We start from the raw sequence: 17,737 nt of genomic DNA on the forward strand, positions 1-17,737 counted from the left end.
ATACTGGACCTCCTTGATCGTATTCTAGGGTTCGACGTACCAATAAACACAAGGCTAGTACTACTGGGCCTAATACATAATGAGTGCTCAGAATAACAGTACATATACTCCATTCATTTGGCAGATGTTGGGAGCAGCTTAGATGATCATCTTTGTTTCTGGGAAAAAAGTCAGAGAATATTGCCCAGTAATTTGGAAATCTCTGGCAATTACTTGCATATCAAAAACTGTCACACTATATAACTCATAGAAAACAAATTTACTATGGTTGCATAAAGGCAAAACGTGACTGCACTCCAAGAGAGATGAAAAGGGGATGTAAACAGGTGACTGAGAATCTCGAAGGCAAGAAGTCAAAATGTTAAAAGCATAGTATTGCAAGGCAGTATGGTTTGCAAATCAATAACACCTATAGGCAGAGTGGATTAAGATTTTTTATAGATGTCCCTGCGGGTAGGTTTTGGGGAAATCTATGATTGGGCTCCCAAGACCTGGCGCTGCAGATTGGGAATAATATTTCATGTTCAGTGTAGAAGTTCCACGTAGAAATTATTTGTATCCCCCAAAGGTAATAACATTGTCTTGTGACTGTGTTGAATATTTGTATCAGTGTAATTTGATGTTTACAGAAAAGGTGGTAACGGTTGGCAAGCAATGCAGTTTGAATTGACAGGAAGGACTCTGATTTTGCACCAAATGGGGTCCTGGCTAGTGTTTATAAAGTTATGGTGAATAGCTTTACTGAAACCTATTATATAGCTCCTGATTGTGCAGGATATTTGAATCTTGATGGGGTGTGATATTGCATCTACATCTTAAGAGGGGACCCCAAATAATCCAGGGATTCACAGGTTAATTTCTCTATTAGACCATGAAGCCAAACGGTAGGCTTACGTCTTGCTTTCCAAGCTTGAGACTTGAGCCAAGGGGAAGCAACTACTCCCCAGTTATGAGATTGGTTATCCACATGTGTATTCCACTTTAGATAATGTTATGATGTTTTCACTTTTTACTAAAAAGCAGGGTAGATTATAAGCCTTTTAATCTATGTTGAAATTAATTTATAGGGTTTAAACAGAGGTCTACTTAAATAAAAATTGAATAATTAAGGTATGTCTGACCTTTATTGTGCAGTAACTACCCTCTATTTGAACACTAAGATCATGATTAAAGTGGGAACTATTAATCGGTCATCGAGGAAGATTTGCACAAGTTAAAGAGATGCGCAATAATGTGTCTTGGTGTTAATACCTTTTTATTTATATATAACCAAGATTGGTAAATGCCCCCCCCCCCCAACAAAAACAAATTATTCTGTGCATGGTGGGCTTTTTACAATATGGAGATGACACTCCTTTTGAAACTAAGATAGGTTTATAGAGGTTAGTAACTGCATTAGGCAGATATTATAACTTCACGAGCTGACCATAAATCTTTAAAAGATTCGCTTATTAACACTTGCAAATGCTACCAGCTCATTGAAAAATGTCAATTGTTTTAGACAGCGAGACAATCAATATCACTACTGGCTTTTAGGAGTATGGTTTCATGTAGGAGACTTTAGAAAACATATCTCCTATGCTTTGGCCGTATTTGCGTGTACTACTGTTATATTTTATTTCCTCTTTGTTTTCCCTGCATCTTGTGAATCTAATTTTTGTTCCCCGCTTGCTGTTCTTGATTTGTTTTTTGATTCCTGTGCTTTGTATTGTCTCTCTGCCCCCTTGTGCCTGCCCGCCCCGCTCCCCGCCGCCGTGCTAGCGGCCACGCCCCTTTCCTTCTGTGACCTCCCCGCTCCCGCCTCCCAGCTGCTCCTCCCTCCCTCCCACTTCGCCATAAATGGCGAACGCACGGACGCGCAGCGGGCGCGCCGAAGGCACGCCAAAGGTAAGCCCGTCTGCGCCCGTCTGCGCCCGTCCGCGCCTGGACCGCGCCCAGCGCCAGGACCCCTGGCCCCCACCGACGCAAGACGACCCGACAGACCTACAACGCCACCACCCTCCACGTACTCAATGCCAGCCGGAACCCCGCCTGCTGCCGGACCGCCCCGAAACGCTTCCACGGACCCTTCACCTGCACAACCTGCAAGTTCACCTGCCTCCGAACATGCACCGCGCCCGCCAAGCCAAACCCCAACAGCGACCTCAAGTGCATCCTGCTCAACACCCGCTTCGTCCACAGACACGCCGTCGAACTTTGGAACCTGCTCGACACAACATCACCAGACGTCGCGTTCCTCACTGAAACATGGATGAACGCCTCCTCAGCCTCCGACATCGCCATCGCCATCCCGGATGGATACAAGATCATCAGGAGGGACCGCGTCAACCAGACCGGGGGAGGCATCGCCATCGTCCACAAGAACACCATCCGCATCACGACTGACGCTGACGACACCTACACCGCCGCCGAACACCTCCACTTCCAGATTCACACCGACCCAAAGACGACCCTCAGAGGCACCCTCATCTACAGACCCCCGGGACCACGCACACAATTCAGCGAAGACATCACGGACTTCATCAGCCCACACGTCCTCCCCTCCGCCGACTACATCCTCCTAGGGGACCTCAACTTCCACCTGGAGAACTACAAGGACTGCAACACCGTCACCCTGCTGGACAACCTCGCCAACCTCGGACTCAAGCAACTGGTCAACACCCCCACCCACTACGCCGGCCACACGCTTGACCCCGTCTTCTCATCCAGCAAGCACATCGCCTTCAGCCACTCCACCGGACTCCACTGGACCGACCACAGCAGCGTCCACTTCAGCTTCAGAAAAACCACTACCCACCACCACCCGCAACAGGTTCCCCACAGAAGCTGGAGCAAGATCACCACCGACCAGCTCATCACCTCCCTCAGCCAGAACCCACCTGCCAGCACAATGGACCCCAACGAAGCAGCCCGCAACTTCAGGCAGTGGCTGACCGCCTGCGCCAACGACCTCGCACCACTAAAGAATCCTCCCAGCAAACCCAGAAGCAGGAAGGCCCCCTGGTTCACCAACAAACTCAAAGACTTCAAGAAGACCTGCCGCACCCTCGAGAAAAGCCTGGCTCCTCGACCGCACCACTGACAACATGACCGCCCTCAAACATGCGACCCGCAAGCACCACCAGCTCATCCGCACCACCAAGAAGAAATCACTGAAGGATCGACTGGACAACAACGCCCACGACAGCAAGGAACTCTTCAGCATTGTCAAGGAGTTCTCCAACCCCAGCACCTGCAACAATGACATCACCCCCTCACAAGATCTCTGCGACTCCCTCGCCTCATTCTTCCACCGCAAGATTGCCGACATCTACAACAGCTTCGGCGCACCATCCTCGCACCCAACCGTCGAACCAACGCACCCCACCACCACCCTCCGCACCTGGACCGCAGTGACCACCGAAGACACAGCCCGCACGATGAACACCATCCACTCCGTATCTCCGACTGACCCCTGCCCCCACCACGTCTTCAACAAGGCCGACTCCACCATCGCACCCCAACTCCGAGACGTCATCAACACCTCCTTCGACACCACCACCTTCCCGGAGAGCTGGAAGCATGCCGAGCTCAGCGCCCTACTGAAGAAACCTACAGCGGACCCCACCGACCTCAAAAACTTCCCCCCATCTCGCTCCTCCCTTTTCCTGCCAAAGTCATCGAGAAGATCGCCAACAGACAGCTTGCCACCTTTCTCGAGACGAATGGATCCCTCGACCCCTCGCAGTCCGGTTTCAGAGCCAACCACAGCACCGAGACCGCCCTCATCGCAGCCACCGACGACATCCGAGCCCTTCTCGACAACGGGGAAACAGCGGCACTCATCCTCCTGGACCTCTCCGCCGCGTTCGACACTGTCTGCCACCGCACCATAGTCCAACGCCTCAGCAACACCGGCATCCAAGAGAAGGCACTGAAGTGGATCACAGGTGCGAAAAAACAAGGACCCCCTGGGTATCAATAATATACAGACTCCTAGGGCAGGGTAATAACCTATGTGGGTAAAAAATCCTTGGCCATCAGCTAAGTAAGTGAACAATTAGTCTAGAACCAGTGGCGAAAAAAAGACAAAACGAATATGAACTGTATAAAAATATATATTTAATAGGTATAAATAAAAATCATATAGAGATTCAAAAGAAGTCAAACTATATGATAGGATAAAAGTATGATTCATAAGGAAACAACAACAGGTTTTATAAACAATAAGTACATATCATATAAATCATACAGGTTACAATAAAAGCAATACATTCACATTGGTTATTGACATGAAAAGTACTAAAGAATTATTCATTAAAACTCGACGCGCGTTTCGACAGAAAAAACGCCTACTTCAGGAGTCTCTGCTGATACTCTGGAAATATATTTACAAGAAAGACATATCAGATCAGTGGTTTTGTTTTACATAACTAGCATAATTTATTAACAATACATGAAAAATTATTTAAAAAGAACACATAATAAAACCGGTTCATATTATATACTATAGACTCCTGAAGAAGGCGTTTTTTCTGCCGAAACGCGCGTTGAATTTTAATGAATAATTCTTTAGTACTTTTCATGTCAATAACCAATGTGAATGTATTGCTTTTATTGTAACCTGTATGATTTATATGATATGTACTTATTGTTTATAAAACCTGTTGTTGTTTCCTTATGAATCATACTTTTATCCTATCATATAGTTTGACTTCTTTTGAATCTCTATATGATTTTTATTTATACCTATTAAATATATATTTTTATACAGTTCATATTCGTTTTGTCTTTTCGCCACTGGTTCTAGACTAATTGTTCACTTACTTAGCTGATGGCCTAGGATTTTTTACCCACATACTGAAGTGGATCACCTCGTTCCTCGCTGGAAGAACACAGAGAGTCTGCCTCCCCCCGTTTCGTTCCGAGGCCACCGATGTAATCTGAGGCATCCCGCAAGGTTCATCACTCAGCCCCACCCTCTTCAACGTCTACATGAGACCTCTCGCAGCCATCGCACACCACCACAACCTCAACATCATCTCCTACGCTGACGACACCCAGCAGATCCTCTCCCTCACCAAAGACCCCGACACCGCCAGAACCAGCCTCCACGAAGGGATGAAAGACGTCGCCGAGTGGATGAAGAACAGCCGCTTGAAACTGAACTCAGACAAGACGGAAGTCCTCATCCTTGGACCATCACCCTCCACCTGGGACGACTCCTGGTGGCCCCCAGCCCTGGGCACCGCCTCCAAGCCGACAGACCACGCACGCAACCTGGGCTTCATCCTGGACTCCTCCCTCTCGATGACCAGACAAGTCAACACCGTCTCCTCTTCATGCTTTCACACCCTCCGCATGCTCCGCAAGATCTTCCAATGGATCCCGATCGAAACCAGGAAGACGGTCACCCAGGCCCTCGTCACCAGCCGGCTGGACTACGGAAACACCCTCTACGCCGGAACCACAGCCAAGCTACAGAAAAGACTACAACGCATCCAGAACGCCTCCGCCCGACTCATCCTGGACATCCCCCGACGCAGCCACATCTCCGGCCACCTGAGGAACCTGCACTGGCTCCCCGTCAACAATAGGATCACGTTCAGGCTCCTCACCCACGCACACAAGTCTCTCCACAACCTGGGCCCCAAGTACCTCAACGACCGCCTGACCTTCCACACGCCCACCCGCCAGCTACGGTCCGCCAGCCTCGCCCTTGCCGCCGTACCACGCATCCGAAGAGCCACCGCCGGAGGCAGATCCTTCTCCTACCTGGCGGCCAAGACATGGAACTCCCTCCCCATCCACCTTCGGCTGACCCAGGACCACCTCGCCTTCAGGAGACAACTCAAGACCTGGCTGTTCGAGCAGTAGCGGCCCCCCTTCCCCCAAGCGCCTTGAGACCCTTCCGGGTGAATAGCGCGCTATACAAGTGTTATGATTGATTGATTGATTAAATGGACAACTGCTCTTAATATAGAAAATTTGAGCCTTTCTAGCCCAAATGTTTAGGCACTAATGCAGATGGTTAAAAGTTGTTTTTGACCGTATTAACTTGCAGTTTAGGGAGATTAATAGGTAAGGAAAACTAAGAACAGGATTTACTCTAGTATAATTTCTGTCATTATGTTTGTTCTATCCCACTGTACAGCTCTGTGTCAAATTAAGCTCACATTTGGTGTTTTCCACCAATCTCTGTCCACAAGAGCACAATTCTTAAAGTTCATGCTACCCACCTGCCTACTGCTGCAGACCCCCAATACTTTGAAATGGCTATTATGGATAGAAATGTGCCAATGAACGCTGGTAACATCAGGACATAGACCTCTTATCTGGAGTCTGCTACATGTCACCTTGAGGTTAGAGTACTGTGGGAAGCTACAAGTGTTTACTGTATGTATGCTGGAGGGGATTCTGAAGGACAATTTAAGCAAAAAATAGCTGTGTTGATCATGAACATCTTCATTAGATGACATATAGCAAGTTCAGACTCCCTATTTATGAGTTGGATTTAAAATGAATTTGTTAACTGTGCCCTTAAAGTGGAAAACAAGACATTAATTCATCAAGATTTCATTCTTTCAGCCCACTTTGGCACAGTCCAGTTTAGCCGAAACCCTGCAATGGGTTATAAGAAACCCTGTAGTTCATCTGTAGGAATCACAAGCCCACATTGTATGTTTGTCCTCATGTTGTTTTGCAGTAAGAAAGACATATCTGGCTGGACTGCAAACTTACAACCTGCACTGACACTATAATACGATCCGTCAGACTGGAGACTGACCTAGTGGCTTTTCTACACTTTGCCCGTAACAACACCAAGGCTGCAGTGAGATATAATGAGAATGGTTGTGTATCCGCTTCTTGGGATGTCAAGAGAGGGGTCAGGCAGGGGTGCATCCTGACTCCCCTGCTGTTTATGCTGTGAATTAACAAGCTAGGGGATATTCTCTCAGCTGCTAGTAGACTCGTCCAGAGAGCCGGTTCTAAGCTCATACCCACACTTCTATATGCAGATGATGGGGTGTTGTTTACCAGGACAGGTCTAGGCCTTCAACATTTCTTAGACGCTTTTATAGACTTTATAGACTCACTTGACCTTGCAACCAATTTTTACAAATCACATACTAGGACAATCGGCTCTTTGAAGGCTGCTAGGCGTAGGTTTTTCTGCACGGGGCAGAATTATCTAAAATAGCAACTTTTCCCTAGTTAGATGTTTTGTTTTACGAAAATAGGACGTGGATCGCGCAGAGCACACAAAAATAATGTATTGGCAAGGGCAGTGGTGGCCAACATGGACTTCGCAAAAAGACTGGGGTCAAAGCCCGTTCTTGCACTGCTAAAAGTATATAGAGAAAAATGTATCCCCATGGCCACCTATGGGTGTGACGTGTGGGGGTATAGGGGTGTGAAAGACTTGCAGGTGGTGCAAAAAAAATGCGCAGGCTCCGTGCTGTCACCACCATGCATCCCAGCTTTTACGTTGCGTAAGGAGTTTGGCATGGGATACACCTCTGATTACATCAGAGTTGCACCTTTAGTTCGCTGGTTGAGAATTTGGTCTTCCCCAGTCTCTACCCTGAATCAGCTTGTCATAGTGGACTGTATGGCTCTCAAAGGGGCTTTGCGTATTCCATGGCTAAGGTCCATATTGGAGCAGATGGGAGGGCTAGGCCACTCCAACTTGTATACTAACCCTAACCCTAAACCTGCACTTCCTGTTCACATCAGGAAGTTTAAGCATCAGTTTCTGGCCAGACTACAAGAGGACAGGGAGGGTGTAGAATTTGTTAAACCCACAGTGAGAATTTACATCACCCTTAATCCATGCCCACTGGCGCACCCCTATCTGTCTCTTGTCAATAACGTTAACCAGCGTTTTTTGCTAATCAGATTCAGATTGAATCTTATTCATTGGTTACTAGCCTTTCCGAAAGGCTTCTTGAAACCTGTGGGTTCAAGGCCATATCCATGGGAAAACACTATCTGACAAGAACACTTTGCATTTTTCTCTTTTTTTGTTTACTTTGTCTCCCTGTGGTAAGAATACATTCTTCCGTTATTGAACCCATGTCATTTTGACCAGTCAAGGCCAGCATTATTATACTTGCAGATGCTTGCCTCGCCTATGGTTTGCCTTGGAGTTGCCAGCATCTTCTCAAGTGATTTAAAGATTACGAGAAAGATGCTTTTTGTTTAGTCAGATTTACACTCTATTTGATGAAATGTATCTGCACTTTACCTGATGCATTTTATATGCAGAATAGTCATAGTATTTTGTTTTCAATGACTTGTATCTTTATTTTATATTTTGTAAATATGGTTTTAGGAAAATGTGTATGTGCACATAGTACCTGTCTCACATCTATGGCTTTTAAATGTCTTGTTATAACTGCCTTTGGTACATTTAAATTTATTTTTGTGCTCATTTGCCTTTTATTAGTCAAATAAAGAATCTTTTGACTTGACTTGTTACTCTTTGGAAAAAGAACATCTTGGGAGATTGGAGATGTAAAATTGGAAGTTGGACTTCCTATCAGTATTTAAGCACAATATTTACCAGAACATTGTTCTGGGATTCCCATATGAAGAATATAAATGAAAAATCAATGTTCATGTTGGCAGATCTGTTTAAGTTTAAAAAGATATGCAATGGTTTTTTGCTAGCCCCCTTGAGAAGAATAAAGGAGAGAATTGAGCGTTTGATCTTGTATAGTAGCCCAATATAAATATTGGATGGTCAGAGAAACCATGCAGGAATTTTAGGAAATATTTTCAGAAGTGCCCTTTGTCTTTCTCAATGTGCCGTGATTCTAGAAATAAAAAGGTAAGTGTGATCCATTGTGCGAGAATACCTTCTAAATCAAGAGCTACCAGTTTTCTGACTATGGTGCCAAGGTCACCTGGGCTGAAGCTATATTAAGTACTTTTAAAATCCACGATGAATGATACGGCACAGGTAGAAATAAATTGGCAAAAGTGATTGCCATATTGTTTGACTCTATAGAACTCTGTCCCTGTTCTTTTGGGCTGTACTGAAAAAAAAATTGACTCAAAGGAAAGAATTACCTTCTATTAGTCACTATCACAGTGTATTATATCCTCCTAGAAAAAAAACTGTTTCACAATAGCAGTCAAATAGTTATTGCTGTGTATTTTAAGTATTTGAGACTCAGGTTTTTGAAAGATTGTGTAACTATACATCAGAATGCCATGTAATGATCTCTGTGGATGCCAGAGTAGCACTCTAAAAGTTTTTATCCGCATTAAAGTGGTTGTTTTGTGTTTTATTATGGCTTGTACTGTATTCTTATGCTTAGCATATGTAGTTTCTAATTGTGCACCATCATAAGTGTGTCACAGGGCAGCTTCTAAACCTAAGCAACCAACCTTGCATTTCACAGCATTTAATTTGTGTTTCCACGCTGCTCAAATCTGCAAACATGAGAATTTTGCTGCCACTAAATCTGATCTCACTCCTGATAACTGCCGCTTTCATTACCATGACTCTTTTGCAGCTCTTTGTGTGTTAGCCCTTCTGTTCAGCCTGCTCATTTGAAGACAGGCCAGCTGAAACCTGGGCAGGGAGTCTAATGTCCTTAGAAATATGTACCTCAGCAGCCTCCCCTCTCCCGTACTATTACATTAATTCTGCGAGAGTTTCACCCTTCTGTGGAGGCAGAAACCTCAAAACACGTTAGACACAATGCTGCCAACATGTTTTACTCCTTAATCGAATTAGAAATGGTTACAGCAATTTCTCTCAATGTCTTGGAATTACCTTGCAAATGACATTGATGGAGCACCCACTACTGTCATTCTTCAGGGCTTTTGCACGGATTCACCTTGAGGTCTTCAATCCCATACAGGTCCTGTTCAAGGAAGTCCTTTCTCTTAATGCATCTGTGCCACAGCAGTTTTCACTAAGGACGTGCCACAACCGGTACACTGCAGCCTTCACCATCACTCTTCAGCAACTCTCGATCACCAGCAAGGAGTTGATATCCCCCTACAGGGAATAGCTTCTCCTTCAGCGTGTGATGGAACAATACTTCAGCTCAGGTCATGAATGTGTCCTTTTCTGCTGTGGGCCCCATACTTCAACCCTGTTTATGAAATCAGTCCAGATATGGAGGTCTGTGCTGGAGCCTCAAAGTGGCAGCCTCCCCTCTGTGCAACTGGTTTCATATCCGTCTCCCAAACCCATTTTCATTTTCAAATGCTTAAGTGGATTGGGCATGATAGAGGAAAGCTAATTGTATTTAACTATATCAGCAATGAGTAGGGCATCCAAATAATACTCTGGTGTGGTCTCAATGGGACAAAGAAGCAGTTGTTTTATTGTACTAATATTCAACTGTATGTTGGCTAATTGTTTTAAATAAATGATGAAAAAGTGACATTTGTTCCTATTTATTTTTAAACTGAACATTTTCAGAATTGCATACATTATAACATTGACACAAATATACAATTGAGGATAATCCGGTTCACAACACAATAGATTATATTGGAGTTGTCTGTAAATTTAGCACTTATTAATGAGTCCCCTGCTCCAGTTGTGTCTAGCACCAGCTGAAAAAGTTGATGCATATGGTTTTCAGATTTAAGTGGTCAGTGCTGAAATGTGCATCATAATTCATGAGCACACTGTATGCCGTTTTGTTTGCAGAAAGTACGACTAATAGCATCCTTTTTGCAGGTATTGGAAGAAATTTCATGTTACCCAGAGAACAATGATGCAAAGGAACTTAAGCGCATTTTAACACAACCTCATTTCATGGTAAGGTCACCTCGGGAATTTTTATCTGAAACGTACGAATAGTAACCCATAAGCAAATGAGTTTTGTTGCAGCCATTCTTTATGCCTGTAAAATCCTTTTAGTATAATCCTCTTACTGTCTTAATATATTTATATGTACATTATAAAAGCAATGTAATCAACATATTTATATATCCATTTTGTCAGAACCAGTTTTGAGGTCCAAGGTGCTTTGAGGTACCTATTCAGAGTAAATAGCTGTATTTTGCCAGTTGGGTATTTTTTTTATTTAATTGGTTATGGAGAATACTTCCCAGACTTGTTTGATATAAGCCTGTATGGCTGCTATGACGGTTTAGCAGGTATCTGCACCTGCACGCCCAAGTCAGACAGAATATTTCGTCATCATCCAAGAAACAAGAGATTCGATTGATATTTGTGGCTAGGGCCTTCAGCAGAACCTCCGCCATTTGTTCCTGTACTGAACTCTCTCTGAGCATCCACTAAGAATCATCAGGATATCCTGGTTCTCTGCAAAACACCAAGTAGACTAAGGCTAACTTCCCAGGAACTATGTGCTCAGTTTATGTGACACTGTGAGTTATGGAGCACACTCCCAGCAGACATGAACAAAGAGGTCTTTTTTCTGTGGTCCCTTTGAATTAAATGGAGCTGGTTGAAGAACCAATCTGAAAGAAACAGGTTAGTATTAGATTCCTTACTTTAGAATATCCCTAGGCGTCAGACTGGATCCGCAAACTTTTGCATAGCAGTACCCTTGCGCATCGGTAGGCGTCGTCTGCGGCTCAGCGTCCGTCGTCTGCGCCGGGATGACGTCGCCGGAGTACTTAGACTCCGCCCTCGCGCACTGACATCAGTTCTTCTTTTTTCCGCGCCAGCAAGCGCCGATCCGGAAAAGGTGGTACTCTTAGTCAATTTTTGACTAAACTTTTTTGATCATTTTTGATCTTTTTTCGAAGTGGAACGACTCCGATGGTGCAGGTAGGGATGCCCGGGTTCAAGCCCTGCGTCGACTGCAGCTGACTGATGTCTGTTACCGACCCCCATCGCCGGTGTCTACGTTGCCTAGGGCCCGACCACGATGACAAGTCGTGCCCCAACTGCTGGGCCTTGACGTCGAAGGCTAGGCAGGAGCGGTCCCGCAAGCGCCTCGAGCTCCGGCAGTCGGCCCCGCTCATCACAGTCGGCCGAAGTCATCACAGCTCGGAGAGTCAACACCACTCCTCGGGCTCCAAGTCCTCAGGTAAGAGACAGAAGAAGTCGAAGAGATGACTTCGCACTTCTGACTCCCCAGACGCTCGCGCGACGCGGCCGGGGGTTTGGGCGACACCGCGTGGCTCCGTCCTGCCCAGGGACCGTCGGATATGGAGCAGGCCGTGACGCCTGCTCCATACCCGCCGGTCCTTGGGCAGGACGTGACGTCAGAGGAGATCGATGCCTTCCTCACGGCCATGAGGTCGCTCCCTCCTCCGTCGGGTTCTGCGGTGCCTTCGGGCCCCGCGATCCCGACTGTGAGACCAAGCGGGCTGGGCGCTTCGGCCCCGGCGCCGTCGGATACTTCAGCCCTGCACCGTCGGCGACTTCGGTCCCGACGCTGCAGGGCCCCACAGGATCCGGTTCCGGATCGCCACTGGTCGACCTTACGACCCCGCGGGCGTCGGCCCCTAGGTTGTCGCCCCCAACGCCGTCCCCGGTCCCCCCCTCGACCCGGTTCCGACGCCGGAGCGGCGCCGCATTTGACGTAGAGAGAAGACTTTTTCTTCTATGATCCGGCCCCATCATTTGACCCTGAGTACCAGGAGATGGGTGGCGAGGCGGATTGGGAGTGGTCTGAGGACCCTCTGGCACGTGAGTGTCAGTCTTTTCAGGACTGGGCAGGTGAGCTAGGGGATGCTAGTGGTTTGGACACTTTGCCGGACACTGGTTTTGTCTCCCCTCCTACCGTGGCTACGGAGGAAGGGGCTGCCTATAGTGTGGTGTTGACACGGGCGGCCAAGGCCTTATCCCTTGAACTTCCCGTCATGGCCGTGAGGACTAACCTCGTCACTGAGGTCCTTAAACCGCAAGCAAGCTCTTCAGAGCCTCTGTTGCCGTTTAATGAGGCCTTGTCTGACGTTCTTATGGGCACTTGGTCCAGGCCCGCTACAGGTCACCCTGTATATAGGAACGTGGCCAGATACCACCGCCCGGCTCCGGGCGACCCTTGCTTCCTGTCCACCCACCCCACTCCCGAGAGCCTGGTCATACAGGCTCCTAACTCCCAGACCGCATTCCCGTCGGCTCCCCCCGATCGGGAATCCAAGAGGTACGAACAATATGGTAAGAAGATATTCTCCTCACTGAGTTTGGGGTTGCGGTCAGTTAACACAGCGTGCCTCTTGGGCAGTTATTCCCAGTCTCTGTTGGACACGGTCGCGGACGTGCTGCCACAATGTCCGGAGGAGGCCCGGACTAAACTCGCCCAAGCCCTTGCGGAGGGTCGAGATGTGGCACGGTATTCCATCCGATGTGGGATGGATACAACGGACTCGCTAGGCAGGGCGATGGCAACAACAATGGCGATTCGTCGCCACACCTGGCTGAGGTCCGCCAACTTTTCGTTGGATGTCCAAAACACCTTATGGACATGCCGTTTGATGGCAGTCGCCTCTTTGGCGACAAGGCAGACAGTGCGCTTGAGCGCTTTAAGGACTCCAGGGCTACAGTCAAGTCCTTGGGCCTGTCGGCCCGCGCCAGCAAACTGCTGCCTTTCACTCCTTTCGTGGCCAAGGAAGGGGTGCCCCCACACGTCCTGCCAGCCACGGGCCGCAGACAAGCATCCAGCGCGGTGGCGGACATGGTAATTGCCGTGGCGGCGCCCGGGGACAACGGTGAGGCCAGTCCACATCCACCCCTGCAGCATCCGCCTCAAAGCCCTCCTAGTCCGCGCTTTCTGGCCCATGTGACGCCAGTGGGGGCAGAGTTCGCCATCACCTCCTCCACTGGCGCACTGTCACGTCGGACAGGTGGGTGCTGCAAATAGTCCGAAGGGGCTACTCCCTCCCCTTCGAGGCGACCCCTCCAGCCATGCCACCGCAGTATCACCGCGTGTCGGGGGATCACTTTATTATTATTATTATTAGGGGCATTTGTAAAGCGCCTGGTGTACGCCAGCAGGCGTGTCCCCGCGCTATAAAAGTGCGGTAAGCAGTAAGACAGCTAGCGCAACCCACTACCGTCTGAAAAGGTAGGTCTTAAGTTTAGTTCTAAACAGAGGTTCTGATGCCTCCAGGCGTATCTCAGGCGGAAGGTCGTTCCAATGCTTCGGTGCCAAAAATCTGAACGACCTTCCCCCCATACGCGCTTTTCTGATTTTAGGAATTTTCAAGAGGCCTGTACAGGAGGAGCGCAGAGTCCTAGTGGGCTCATACCTGGTCACCAGGCTCTGTAGCGGGGCAGGGGCTTTGCCACCCAGAATCCGGTGACACGTAGCAAGGGCTTTGAATTCTACCCTGCTCCTCACAGGCAGCCAGTGCAGAGCCTGAAGTGCTGCCCTAGAGGAAGATCTTCTAGGAAGCCTTAAAATAAGGCGAGCGGCGGCATTTTGCAGCACCTGTAGGCGGTTGAGAGCCTTTCCCGTGGCCCCCAGATACAGCAAATTGCCGTAATCTAGGCGTGAGGTGACTAAGGCATGCACCAACGTCCGACGAGCGGAAGTGGGCAGGAAATCCAAGACCTTTCTCAGAGTTCTTAGGACTCCAAAGCATGTCCCCACCACACGACCAATCTGGGATTCGAAGGCAAGGTTAGTGTCCAACCACATCCCAAGATTCCTGGCTTCCTGGCAAGGAACCGGTGTCTCTCCAAGGCAAGATGGCCACCACGCCGACGTCCACACAGATGGACATCCCCCCACCACGAGCACCTCGGTTTTGCTGCCATTAAGTTTCAGGCAGTTGGCGGACATCCAGGCTGCCAGTTCTTGCATGCAAGCTCTGAAATTGTCCGCCACCAAACCGGGCGCGCGCGAAAGGGAGATGACCAGCTGCGTGTCGTCGGCGTAGGACACTAGGCGAAGTCCATAGCTTTCCACTATGGCCGCCAGCGGGGAGACATACAGATTGAACAGGGTCGGGCTCAGGGACGAGCCTTGCGGCACACCCTGTCCCAACCCAATCTCCTTAGAGTAACACTCTCCCTGGCGGCCCTGGAAGCATCTGCCTGTTAGGAAAGACTGGAGCCACCCAAGCGCAGCCCCTGATACTCCTCCATCATTCATACACTGTAGCAAGATGGAATGAGCTACAGTGTCGAATGCTGCGCTTAGGTCCAAGAGGATCAGAGCCATAGTCGGGCCCTCATCCACTCCTTGCCGTAGAGATTCAACTGCCATCAGCAGTGCTGACTCGGTTGAATGCCGCGGACGGAATCCAAACTGCGAGTCATGAAGCAGGGAGGCTTCCTCTACAAAGCTCATAAGCTGAAGGTTAGCGATTTTCTCAGCAACCTTCGCCATATATGGCAAAAGAGAAATAGGGCGAAGGTTGTCCAGCCTGTCATAACTAATATTGGGCTTTTTTTGTAGCGGAAGGACTACCGCTTGCTTCCAGGCCTCAGGGACAGAGTGAGTCCCAAAAGAGATGTTCAAAAGATGTTGAATGTACGGCTCTAAAGTGGGCAGACTGCCCATCAGCCGCCTAGGGGTGGTAGGATCTTTCGGGGAGCCTGATTTTATCGAGCCACAGATCTGAATGAGTTTTTCAGTGGGTGGTGCGACAAATGTGGTTAACATCTTATGCCCCACCCTTACCCCACAATCCTCTGCTGTCTTGGAGGAAGTGATGGTTTGACTAGGAAAGGCCGAGTAGATAGTAGCCACTTTATTAGCAAAGAACTCTGCTACTTGGTTGCAGCTATCCACCGTGCAAAATTCCTCAGGGACTGCTGCGGGCTTTCCAACCGAGAGAGATTTATAAATTAAAAACAGTTCCTTTGAGGAATTTTCTGCCTCCTTAATCCTAGTATTGAAGTACAGCTTTTTAGCCTTTCTAATCAGTCTGTGATAGTTACGCCTGCTTACAAGATAATTCATCCTGGATTGAACGGCATAGTCCAATCTCCACTGTCTTTCTGCGCGCTTGCATGCGCTCTTAGCCGTACGCACCTCATCTGTGTACCAAGATGCCGATTTCAGGGCACGTCCCTCTGATCTAGCCGGGGCAAGCGGGGCAACCTGATCTAAGGCAGCCGTGATGCGTTTGTTCAAATTCTTATTGGCTGTCTCTGCATCCTCGCCCCCGGGTCACCTCCCCTCATGAGTGCCTCATTGAATCTATCTTGGGAGAAGTTAGCCCATCTCCGCCTAGGATGATGTAGTGCTACCTGTTCCGGCGTTCTAGTTCCCGGGATATAGATCGAAAAGGGCACCAGGAAGTGATCGGACCAGAGAATGGGTACGGGGTGACAACCTCCACTTGTTCCCAGTTAGCAAAGACAGGATCCAATAGATGACCCCGTGAGTGAGTGGGAAGTGTACCTAACAGCTCAAGTTGAAGCGCACTCATGGCTTTGCAAAGATCCCCGGCTGACTTATCCACGGGGTCATCCAGGTGCAGGTTGAGGTCACCCAACACCAGGAGCTTATCCGTGCGTAGGGCAAGCTCTGTGACGCCCTCGACTAGGCTATCAACAAACCCTGTAGCAGGGCCACTTAAAGTTTCTGCGAGAGTAAGTTACGGAGCAATTTGGAAAAAGGTTATTTTCCTCTGCCAGCCTGGGGCTGTCGTCAGTCAACACTGCATGCCTTTTGGGCCACTACTCTCACGCGGTGTGGGACAAAGTGGCGCAGACACTGCCCCAGTGCCCCGAAGAGGTTCAGGCTGTCCTTTCCCAAGCTGTTGCCGACGGTTTGGATGCTGCTAAATTTGCCATTCCGTGTGGGCTAGACACCGCAGACTCTTTAGGAAGAGCTATCTCCACAACAGTGGCCCTGCGTCGCCATGCTTGGCTGCGGTCCACTGGGTTTTTAGGAGATGTCCAGAGTTTTCTAATGGACATGCCCTTTGATGGTACTTGCCTGTTTGGCGATAAGGCAGACAGTGCGCTGGAACGTTTCAAGGACTCTCAAGCTACGCCAAGACCTTAGGTCTCCCCACCATGTGCCCAGCCACGTCTACCTCTCGTTCCTTTCGTGGCCACCGAAGGGGCGCCCCCACAAGTTCATTCAGCCAGAAGTCTGCACAGAATCAGCGCGGACGTTGAGGCTGCCGTGGCGGCACAGGGGGCCAACGGGCGGGTCAGCCACCTCCGCCCCACAGCATCCGCATCAAAGCCTTCCTAGTCTGAGCTTTGGGGTGCACCCCATACCTGTGGGTGGCAGGATTCAACATCACCTCCCCCACTGGCGTTCTGTCACTTCGGACAGGTGGGTCCTGCAGATTGTCCGGTTGGGGTTACTCCCTCCCCTTAGAGTCTAGCCCCCCAGCCGTGCCACCTCAGTTCCACCGCATGTCGGGGGATCACTTTGTGCTTCTCCAGCAGGAAGTTACAGCCCTCCTGGCCAAAGCAGCCATCAAGCGCGTTTCTGGGCCAGAAGTAGGTCGTGGTTGTTATTCCCACTACTTTCTGGTCCCCAAAAAGGACAAAGGGGGCCTACGACCCATTTTGAACCTCAGGAATGTCAGTCGCTTTCTCCGGAAGGAGAAAGTCAAAATGTTGACTCTGGCTCAGGTGTTGGCTGCCCTCGACCCTGGAGACTGGATGGTACCGTTGGACTAGCAGGACGCATGTTTTCACATGTCCGTCCTGCCGGCCCACCGGCTCTACCTGAGGTTCACGGTAGGCGAAGAGTTTGCCGTGCTCCCCTTGGGCCTTACCAGCGCCCCTCGGGTGTTCACGGAAGTGATGGTGTTGGTCGCAGCTCATCTGCGCAGGTCAGGGGTGTCAGTCTTCCCATACCTCGACGACTGCGGTTCTGGATTCGAAGCGGTT

At 48.9% G+C, this 17,737-nt stretch overlaps 1 protein-coding gene across 10 annotated transcripts in view; it reads left to right on the plus strand.

Annotated features, from left to right (window-relative positions):
* Positions 1 to 17,737, plus strand: part of CASK (calcium/calmodulin dependent serine protein kinase) — a 1,261,401-nt gene that overhangs the window by 837,877 nt on the left and 405,787 nt on the right. For all 10 annotated transcript variants that reach the window (XM_086934112.1, XM_086934115.1, XM_086934119.1 and 7 more), the window contains one exon: positions 10,688 to 10,768. In XM_086934112.1, coding sequence (XP_086790238.1) covers positions 10,688 to 10,768 — 81 coding nt within the window. The remainder of the gene's footprint in view (positions 1 to 10,687; positions 10,769 to 17,737) is intronic.

The sequence above is a fragment of the Lissotriton vulgaris genome, chromosome 8 (genome assembly GCF_964263255.1).
Source record: "Lissotriton vulgaris chromosome 8, aLisVul1.2, whole genome shotgun sequence".
Taxonomy (NCBI): domain Eukaryota; kingdom Metazoa; phylum Chordata; class Amphibia; order Caudata; family Salamandridae; genus Lissotriton; species Lissotriton vulgaris.